The 10202-nt window shown below is 42.8% G+C and overlaps 1 protein-coding gene across 1 annotated transcript; it reads right to left on the bottom strand.

Moving 5' to 3' along the window:
- Positions 1-1453: 1453 nt before the first annotated feature.
- On the bottom strand, positions 1454-9431 carry ERI1 (exoribonuclease 1). The gene is made up of 7 exons (XM_066186167.1): positions 9299-9431; positions 8432-8607; positions 6490-6700; positions 5059-5142; positions 4296-4405; positions 3095-3209; positions 1454-1891 (listed from the first exon to the last, which is right to left on the bottom strand). The coding sequence occupies exons 1-7, from the start codon at positions 9371-9373 to the stop codon at positions 1649-1651; spliced, it is 1014 nt and encodes a 337-aa protein (XP_066042264.1). The 5' UTR covers positions 9374-9431; the 3' UTR covers positions 1454-1648.
- Positions 9432-10202: the final 771 nt, after the last annotated feature.

A 10202-nucleotide genomic window follows, 5' to 3' on the forward strand; every position in this document is an offset into this window, starting at 1 on the left:
AGATAAATGGTATTTTAGGAGAAAGCATATCAGAGATTTGTATTTTACCTTGTGAAAATCCATCAAGTATGGCTACAAAATGAAAAACTGTAAAGTTCAACAAAACACTACAACAGAACAACTATCTGCTTTAAGGGAAAAAAAAACCCAGAAAACAAAACCGAAAAACATCATTCTGAAGCAGTTATGAGTGTCCAAATCTGTAACTCAAGAAAAAAATCATATGAAGCAACTGAGAATTGACTAATACTTCTCCCTCCTGCATGAATTTAAAATGGAAGTTTTCACAGTTCCATTGATGTGGTTTAACAGTCAGAAGAGCAAACCAAGGCTGGGAGGAGTTTGATTAGTCAAACAGTCAGTGTTCTTAACAAAGTTTATTAATTGGTTATTTTGTGTCCTGAATGTAGGTGGTAAAAAGGGCGAATTGTAGTACAGGGAGATAACTTTTTTTTTTTTTTTAACTAAGGGCAACTAAAATACATTTTTCCACTTTTCAGAACAAGCCATTCTAATGCACAGTTGATCACATTAATGGCGCACTTTGTAACAGCCCATGGAGACAAAGCAAATTAAGACCTTGGCCTCTTTTGAATATCATCTTATCTGAAGCCTGGGGAGAAAGTAGAAGTTGCTAGTAATTAGCTGTGGCCTTTAATAATAAAATTATATTAATCTTCCAATGCGAGATTTTGTAATAAAGGCATAGCTTCATGGTGGCAGAAGCACAGGAAGACACCAAAAAAAGCCAAACACGTCTTTAGAGAATGAGAAGCTTCCTGTTTTATGTAACAATCAGAGAGCATGAAATTTTGACAATCTGGCATGGTTTGACCTTAGTTTTAGTTCACTCACTTTTAAGACCAAATGGCTGATGGTGTCTAAAAACCAACATTCAATGAAGGGCAGCTACGCAGGAATAGAAGATGGGATCCTTAAAGTGAAAATCTGAAGAATGTTCTCTTTTGAAACACAGGTTAGAAAAATACCATCATACTACATTAATGAAATTTTTATTCAACAGCCAGCTCTTCCATTTGATGGGGAAGCAGACAAACATATTCCTTAAAGAAGAACCCCAAACAACAGAGTACTCCTCTACTGCTTTAGAACTGATGAATGCGTTCCCGTTTCTCTTAGACTTCATAAAAAAACCAAAAAAATTGGTAGGAACCCTTAGCAGAGTGCCTCATCAGGAAGAGCCAGCCCAACCACTGCTCCTTCAGTTCTTCCAGGAATGGCTTATTTGTGTGCAATGAATAAGCAGATGCTAGATATCATTGGAGTATATCACAGTGAACAAATAGTGCCCACAGGCTGGGATGGAACAGCAGCACACAGGCCCAATCCCTCTTAGCAGGTGTTCAAATTACATCTTCTTAAAAGCTTAACACTTTGTCTGGATTCCAGATATCAACCTCACTGCTAGCAAAGTTGGAAACAACAACAAAAGTCATCAGTACAAAAAGAAATTGCTGTAATAGACTTCAAAGAACAACCAGCTTCCATGCTCTTATTTCAACAGATGATTAGTTAAGGTGCTTTAGAATTCTGCACGGCAGACAAGCTGACAGAGGTGGCCATTTAATAAGCTCTGGAGTCTTTAGCGGGTATTTGAGGGCAGCTCCCGCAGCAGAACCCTGAACTGCTAGTTTCTGTAGCGGGGCATCTGTGGAGCAGGGGCTCCCTCTAAGGGGACTGAGGAGGAGACTGACATCAGCTGTCCACCGTGAATTCTCTCATTCACCCGCAGGTCACAGCCATCCTGCAGCATCCTTATAGCTATCCTTGCAATGTTTTTAGAGTCATCAAGTCCACTGTGAGGCCTCCCATCATAATTCATGCCCAGATTTTCAAGCATGATTGTCAGCTTGGTCTGGTTCCTAGGAACCTGATGGAGAAAGTGAGTAACATTCAAGGATTAGGTTCATTACTGAGTCTTTAAAATCTAACACAGGGCAGTAGAAACACATGCAGATTTGAAACCTACTTAAGTCACATATTACTTTCATGTTGCCTTCTGTCAGATCACTAACCATTTAACTTCAAAGCACCTTGGTGAGACAGACACTCTTGTTTTTACAGAGGAGACATAGTCAACAGGAGTTTGTCTAGACCTGGGATCATGTCAAAGGCCTCTTACCAGCAACAGCTCAAGATACACTTGTACTAGCAAGGGTGGAAGCCATGGCCTAGGTAAGTTTAACCATCTTCATCAAAAAAACAAATTATCATCCACAGTGGCATTGCAGAAGGAATCCAAGTTTGGTTTTCCTTTTAAATTCTAAGTGATTAAAGAAGCACCAGACTCCTGATTCTCACTGACATCAAGCTCCTGAATGCCTCCAACCTTCACAGGATCTGATCGGCAACACCTACAGCAACCCTGTAGTATTTGCTCAGCCCAAAGCAAAGCTATTCCTTTATTAAATGTCAATCTCTCTTTTATCTAGAGGTTACATTTAGTATGAAAAGCTCTTCAAAATAAGACCATTAGCTAGGCTGAAATCCCTTACAAAAGAAGTATTTTAGTGGAGGCTGATTGGGAATTTGCTAGAATCTCCAATAACTCCAATTTTATGGTAGTCTGACAGAAAGCAGCAGTAAGGCCCAGCACTGACGTTGGTATTTAGTTTCTCTTGACTCTCTGATTCCACTGTAGATACATCCTAATCTTCCTCTGTCCCCATTACAATGTCCATAGTCAAGATTATAGGATAGTAGTGCAAATTAGTTTTGCAGTGTATTGCATGAAAATGGGAAAAAATAATTGAAAAATCAAGACAGTCTTTTCAGCTGAACTACTTCAAGACACGCTTGATCTAAGAGGACTGGTGTAACATTTTTAGACAATCCTTTAAGAAGCACAACCTGATTCTTAAAAACAAGATTAAAAATCAAAATGCAGTAGATTATATGATCTTCAATTAATGAAGTGAGATCTGCTCATGAAACACATTTGAAAATCAGGCACCAGGCAACTTGTTTAAGTACTATAATTTTATACTACACAAGTAGGGATGATAAGCACAACAGGATATTCTAGACTTTAAAACCAAATTTTCCCGTAAGAGAAATAGCAATTGGTACAAACCTTGTAGAAGTTCCCATATGATTTACGAATATTGATCCACTTTTTGGCAAAAGAAGGGTATTTGATACGGCTAATACGGCACTGGATGTTCAAAAATTTACTCATATCCCAAGATCTTAGAAAGTCAAAAGAGGAAAACGTTAGTCATATATAATCCTGTGTTCTACATACTGCACAGTTGTAGAACTGAAAGCTGTCTTGTCTCTGGTGATCAGTAGAAGGAAAACAGGAAAAAAGAAAGGAAAAGCTCATTTGTTATATTCATGGAAAAGAATTTTTGGTATGAATTTGTTAATCATAGGGGAAAAAATAATGACAGGAGCAAGACTTTCACCAGGATGGTTTCAGGTGCACAATGGTTAAGACAAAAAATAGCACACCAACGACACCACCTATCACATCAACACTGAAAACTGCCAATAAATTAGATGCTTACACAGCCCTCAGGGAAGCAAGTGATACCTTACATCTTCCTGATTATTTGGGCATGCATTTATTTCTCTACTTCAGGTAGGCTATTGAAACTAGACTGCACCTAGTTTTATGAGAAACCAGATCTCTATGAAAATATGAAGAAATTATAAGCCTATTTATTTAGCAGCCTGTCTTCCTGACGGGAACCACCCCAACAAGTCTGTAAACTGCAAGCTAAAGTAAAGCTTTTTTTCCCCATCTCTTCTAGCTGTCTATGCAATCTCACCTATACAACAGAGATTTCAATGCACCTATTTTCCTTATGGAATTTCACTGAAGGGATTCCTCTGGAGGGGAATTCCAGAGAGATTTAGGCCCAGTAATATAACCAGTCTTGCAACAGCTTTGCTTTAGCATTTTCTTTTTCTAATTCACTGTTGCTTCCAAAGATAGCAATGTAATTACAGGTTAGAAATTAAAAATTGCAGAGTGTTATTTTCAGGTATTATGTGCTAGATATAAGTGGAGAATTACAGCAACAATGAAGTACAAAGTCTTCAGCGTCACTCTGTTGCACACAGACCACTAGGAAAGAAACGGCGCCATCTGATGGATTTAAGCTTCATTTTGAATAGCTCAGTTCTGCGTTACCGATTTTACCAAAAGCTCCAATTAAAATAAAACCAGCAAAATGGCAGTGTCCTGATCCATCTTGAGCAATGCTCTCACAAATGTTAAACATGGTTTTGCAGTTTTAGATTGTGTTGAAGGCTGCATAAGGACATACCCATCAGTCAACATGGAATAGCTGTACTTTGTTCCCAGTTCTCGTTGCCTCATCCACTCAATGACATTCTGCAGAACTTGAGGAAAAATATCAGCTTTATCAACAATGTCCTTAGAAAACAAAAACAAAACAAAAACCAACAAAGTAAGAAACATTTTTTCAGAACCCCCCCCCCCCCCCCGAGCATTAAGTGTATAAACTCTATTGGTATAAGGGCAATTAAAAAATTGGTTTCATCAAAATCTTTATAAAGTCAGATTACACATGAACAGATGACTGGACAGGTTTTTCTAAGCTGAAAAAATAGCACCACAAAAGCACCAGTACAAGAGCTAACCTGCTAATAGCTTCTGTAAAGGTAACAAGGTCAGTCACCAGTTGAACATGGATTAAAACCTTTGAGGTTGTTTCCCAGGCTCCTTCTTAAGTCACTTATCACAAGCCATTGACATCCTAAGACTCTAAACTCTTCAGAATAAAAACCGTAGGAGAGGAACTGATGCAATTCAAAAGGTGCTTTGCTCTACTAAAGATTAAATTTCTACACGTGAATTAAAATGAGAATACTTTTCCCCACAAAATGACCAATTTAGTGAAATCAGCTCTATGTTAATTGGGAGAGGGAAAAAACAAGGATTAGGAGAATAGGCCTTACAGAAAAATAACCATGAAAGACTACCATTTAAGGTTACTAGTCTGAAAACATCAACACCACATCCCTTTTTTTCCTATTTCTTCTTGAAGAAACAAAAGTGCAAATTACCTGGGTAATTCCTGTCAGACTGATGCAGAAGTCTGAAAGCTTGGGATTAATCTCTGGCTTCACATATTGCTGAAAGGTATCCTCCTGTAACAGGAGAATCAATCACTCAGCTGCAGCACACTGTGCAGCCCACCTGAAGGCAACTGGCTCGCCTCCAACAGCAGCTACTTGTCCTGCTGCAGGAGAAAGGAGTGTGCACCTCCTGAGCCAGGATGAGCCTCCTGACTGGCCATCATCAGATTCCTAAAGGGACAGGGATATCTTTCCAACCACAACATGGCCTTCCTCTCAGCCAGTAGGCACCAAAGAGTGGGAATGTGGACTTAAGAGGGAAAAAGGACAGATTGCAAAAAAGCAGAGGATTTGTGAAAAGAAGACTGAGAGTATGGAAAAAAGAAGTGAGAGGCATGAGCGAAGCCTTATGTGTTTTAGGTGGTATCTCTAAAGGTTCACCTGCAGTTCAAGGCAAGCAACCAGCCACACACACCTCAGAAGCTTCAGGCAAGTCCTACACCTCTGGAAGCCGGCCAGGCAGAGACAAACAATATCTCACTCTGGGAAGCTGAGCAACAAAGGAGTGATCACTAAAGGCAAGTTTCACGGAAAAAAGAAAGCCCCAAATCCCTGCTGTTATTCAAAACTTTTTAGACAGATTAAAAAAGCCACTCTAAGGGCAATAAAAACAACCCTGGTAATCGGCACAATCCTTTTTCTGCAGTTAAGTCATACATGCAGCTATACTTTATTGTAGCATCACAATGATTACTGGAAATCCTCTTCCCATTAAGAGATCTTCATAAATGAACAATTAGTCAGAGGTGTGTGCACATCCTCTGTTTCACTGGGTCACTCAATTTCACTTAAGTAGCAGGTAGTTTATCCTAAAAGAAAGCTGCACTGGAACAGAGCACTTGAGGCTACCAAATGCCTGCTAAGTATGTTTAAAATCAGGTTACACAGCTGTCAGTCTGTTGGGTACACTGTGGAAACAGCTGAGCCTGACAAGAAGTGAAGTTCACTCAACCTCCCCTTCTAGACCTCTGCATTAGAGTCTTCTAGATTGCCTCACACAGGACCAAAGAAATTGATCATTTTTGAGTTTGATGAGTCCCTTGAGCCTAGAAATAGATTTGAGGGCCTTAAAGCAGGGAAAGAAAGGGCAAGTGAGAACATACATGGACAACCGAGAAACTCCTATCAATAGAGGGAGTCAACAGCAGGGGAATGATCTACTTGGATGATCATTTGGAAAAAGCTTTCAGAAGAGAATGTTTTGTTTGTACCTAAGAGGCACAGAGGATAAGCCCTTATGAAAAAAAAATGTTATTTTTAATGAAGTTCAACATCTACTTAAAAACTAATCTGGGCTTTCTGATGCAAACAAGTTACTTCAAAGAACAGCACACCAACACAGCCATTTAGGACACTTACTATTTCCAGGGTCCGTGTGTTTACCAAGACAACAGGAAATTCAATTATTTCATGTACAAATTCAGGCGGGTTTCCTTCTTCACATGTTGCTTCAAAGTCAACAACACAGATATAGTCATAGCAACTGTCTCCACCAACGTGTTCCTTCTGCATCAGCTTCTGTTTCTTGTAATAGTTTTTCAATCTCTTTTTCAGTACATCTTTCACTCCTCTAAAGAAATAGGGAAAGTGACAAAGATCACACTCTTGTTTAATTATTTCCTTGTTGTAAAACCGGAACTTTTAACATTTGGAAGTTCAACACTTGTTAATCTCATCTTGAACACCAGCACTTGTGAAGTCTGAATTCCACTTTATTATAGAGGAGCATTATCCCCATTATCTTCACTGCATTATATCCCATTTTCTGGGATAATGCAGAGGCTGTAATATCCCCCACAATACAACAGCAGGGACAGCCTGGGCAGCATGGCACAGAGACACTCTGTAGTCACCCCTACTTCAGCAAGGCTTGGCATCCAAAGCCTTTCCAAAGCTCAAGTCTTTGTAGATTACTCCTGGTTGACCTAATTTACCCTTCCAAGGAAGTTATTCTCAAAATTACTCACTGCAAATGAAACCACAGAAGAGATACATGTAGCAAGTGGTATTATCAGAAAAGCAGCCCACTGATCCACAAAGAAGAACTGAAATCAAACTAGTAAACACGCATTTGGGAACATCAGCTGCTTCTGCAGAGATAACTCTTCTTCACTCTGCTTTATTGATCTAGTTTAAGTCAATGACCAGTTCATTAAAAGCTGAGACAGTACAGGAGCTGATGGAGGGGGAAATTGTCTCTTTCTTTACCAAACTTATAAAAAAAGTTGAAAATAGGAAACGACTGACTATCACAATAACGTCAAAGGAAAGGATGGTGTGTGGTAATCTGCTCAATTCTCTACATTAGAACTGACGCACTATTTGTTTACAGATAAGACGTATTCTGACTTGACTTGAGTATATTGACAAAAGAAGCCTAGCTTGGGTAAAAGAGAAATTTTAAGCTTTCAGCATTTACAACTAAATTAAAAAATGCATATAGAAAACTTATAACCTAAGAGAAGGCCACAAACATCATATACTATTTGAATTCTGCTTTCAATTTGTAAATCAGAACAACTGCTAAACAGCTATAGAAATCTAATGTGTTTTATCAAAAATTTTCTCAAGTAATGGCAAGATTTTTTTCCTCATGAGGCACTAAATTAATTTAACCAACCAACTCCCCACCACTACTTCCTCATTCCTGCTGCCTACAGAAACAACACACTTTTACTTTTCTCAACTGACCTTCTTCACAATATCGAAGTTTGCCTGGCCACAGAACTATTAGAGTCTTGCAGGTCATTTCCAGTACAGCAGGAACTACACTATACTCCCTTGCCTCCGCCCCAGTGAGCACAAATCCAGCTTATAACACATGCATTTTTTCACACTTTTCTAGCACATGTATTCAGAGTAGCAAACTCTCCACCTAAAGGTACTTGTCCTCTGCATTGACTAAATCCTGAGCCCCATCACCAGAGTTTGTAGCAAGTATCAGATCTGTACTGGTACAGTAAATAAAAATATGGATTTTCGGAAGCAAGTTGTTACATGGTGAAGGTCTGCAGCACTACCTGACAACCACTCCAGTTCTTCTTTCCCCCTTGACCAAAAAGTGATGAGAAGTCCTTAGAGTTACATACTCTTTCATCTCTTTGGGTTGCCAGTTGAGACAGCACACATTAGCCACTATGCATTAATCCTACTACAAAAGCTGCAACAAGATTACACATAAAACAACTGGTGTCTGGTGCTGCGTCTGCTTTTAACTTTGTGCTGAGTTTTTAAACTTTTAAATAATCATCCCTCATGACTCTATTGCTTTCAAAGATAAATCAACAAGTTTACAAATAACCTGGTTTCAAGCTTGAACTCTGCGAGTTTACTTCTGAGCTCTTCTCTGGTCATTCTGTTGATACAACCATTGGTTATAGCAATTTCTTTGTAAATCGGATCACTGAAGTCGTTTGAACTGGCAGCTGAGGTTTTGCCTTTAGTTTCTTGATCACTGATCCTACAATGCTGCTTACCCTAGAAGAAAGAGAAACCAGGAAGTCGTTCAAGAGGGTCAAAACAAGATGTTTGAGCATTTCAGTTTGTTTTGGCACCAGAACGCAGTAAAGCATCACACTGTCACACTTGTGATCAAACTGAACGAACCAGCTTACAGATAGGAGACAGAATCAATACTAAAGCCTGCTCTGAAACACTGTTTTCCTAAACAGAAACAAAGAGAATAAAGGGACACTAATGTACGTGTCTTGAGCCACGTCGAACAGTAGCTCTTGGAGACAAAACTTGAATACGCATCCGAATATCAACAAAAAGAGTTCTCTGGTGCAAACAGGCAAAGCCTTCACGAGCAGCGGGATCTCTCGACGACCGAATTAACCACAATCCACACTGACTGGGACACGCGGGCCGCTGCCCAATACGTGCAAGATAAACAAAGCAATGAACCAAGAGGAAATACTACGGGCACTTCGGCTCCCGACCGCCGCTCGCGGCCTTGGCGGGGCGCGCACACGGCGCGGCCTGCGGCGGGCCCGTGGCACCGGCGGCGCCCCCCGGGAGGGCGAGCCCCGGGCAGGGCCGGGCCGGGCCGGGCCGGGCGGCCGAGGCCCGAGGCGGGCGGGGAGCCGGGCCGCCCTGGGCGAGCGGGCGCGGGGCCGCGGCCTCGGGCCGGCCCGGCCGCTGCGCCCCCGCCGCCCCGCGCACTCACCGGCGGGCAGGCTGCGGGAGCGGCCGCCGCCTCGTCCCGGGCGGCCTGCGGGCAGTTCTCTTTCTGCTCCTCCATGGCGGCGGCGGCGGCGGGAACCGCGGCGGGGACGGCGGCCCGTCGGGGGCGGGAGAGCGCGGAGCCCGCCCCTGGGCGGAGCAGCGGCCCCGGCACGGCCGCGGCGCTGCTGTGGGTCCGTTGGACTCGAGCGGCCGCGGCTGCGGCTCCCGACCTTCCTCTCTGGCATCGAACACTGTGGTGGGCGTGTGCCACGCGTGCCCGGGCAGCCTCACCCCCGGCTGGCCCGCCAGCCCTCGGCCCTGCCCCTCCGCAGCAGCACCGCCGCCTCCTGCGCCCGCCCCAGCCCTCCTGGGCTCTGCCCAGCAGTCCTCCCGGGGTTTGGAGTCACGGCAGCTCTCTGGAAGCTCTCTCCGTGTTACGGGAAACACACACTGGGCAGATACCTCATTTGTGCCTCCGTCCTCCTTCTCATGGCACTGACTGCACAGAGCCCCTGAAACACGGATCTGGACACCCGTAACATGTTGGGTGCCAGGTCACAGCCACCAGAAGGATGCAGTCGACCCCTTGCTGCCAGGGAATTTGCTGTGCCTGCTGTTCCCCATACCCCTTAATCCACAGACAACAAGCAGGGTGAGGTGGGTGGCACAAGACATGTAAAGCTCTCTAGATCTTCTTGGCCAGGAGGTGAAGACAAAGCGGTGAAGCCTCTCTGTGCATCACAAGTCAGTTTATTCTCAGCCGGTGCTTCCCACAGTCCTGGAATGCAGATCAGTATCCCTCAGTGATGGAGGCCAATGTGTACTGACACCCAGCAAATGCAACCATGCCAATACCTCCACATCTACTGGCCACTGAAGAGCCCAGAATCTTCTCTCTTCCCCGT

Source organism: Chamaea fasciata, unplaced genomic scaffold (genome assembly GCF_029207755.1).
Source record: "Chamaea fasciata isolate MVZ Bird 193981 ecotype frontalis unplaced genomic scaffold, bChaFas1.0.hap1 SCAF_6, whole genome shotgun sequence".
Classification (NCBI taxonomy): Eukaryota; Metazoa; Chordata; class Aves; order Passeriformes; family Sylviidae; genus Chamaea; species Chamaea fasciata.

Coding starts and splice junctions, on each gene's coding strand:
- ERI1 (XM_066186167.1), bottom strand. CDS start 9,373: ATGGAGGAGCAGAAAGAGAACTGCCCGCAGGCCGCCCGGGACGAGGCG. Junction 8,608..9,298: donor CTCCCGCAGCCTGCCCGCCG/GTGAGTGCGCGG, acceptor TCTTTCTTCTAG/GGTAAGCAGCATTGTAGGAT. Junction 6,701..8,431: donor GAGTTCAAGCTTGAAACCAG/GTTATTTGTAAA, acceptor CTATTTCTTTAG/AGGAGTGAAAGATGTACTGA.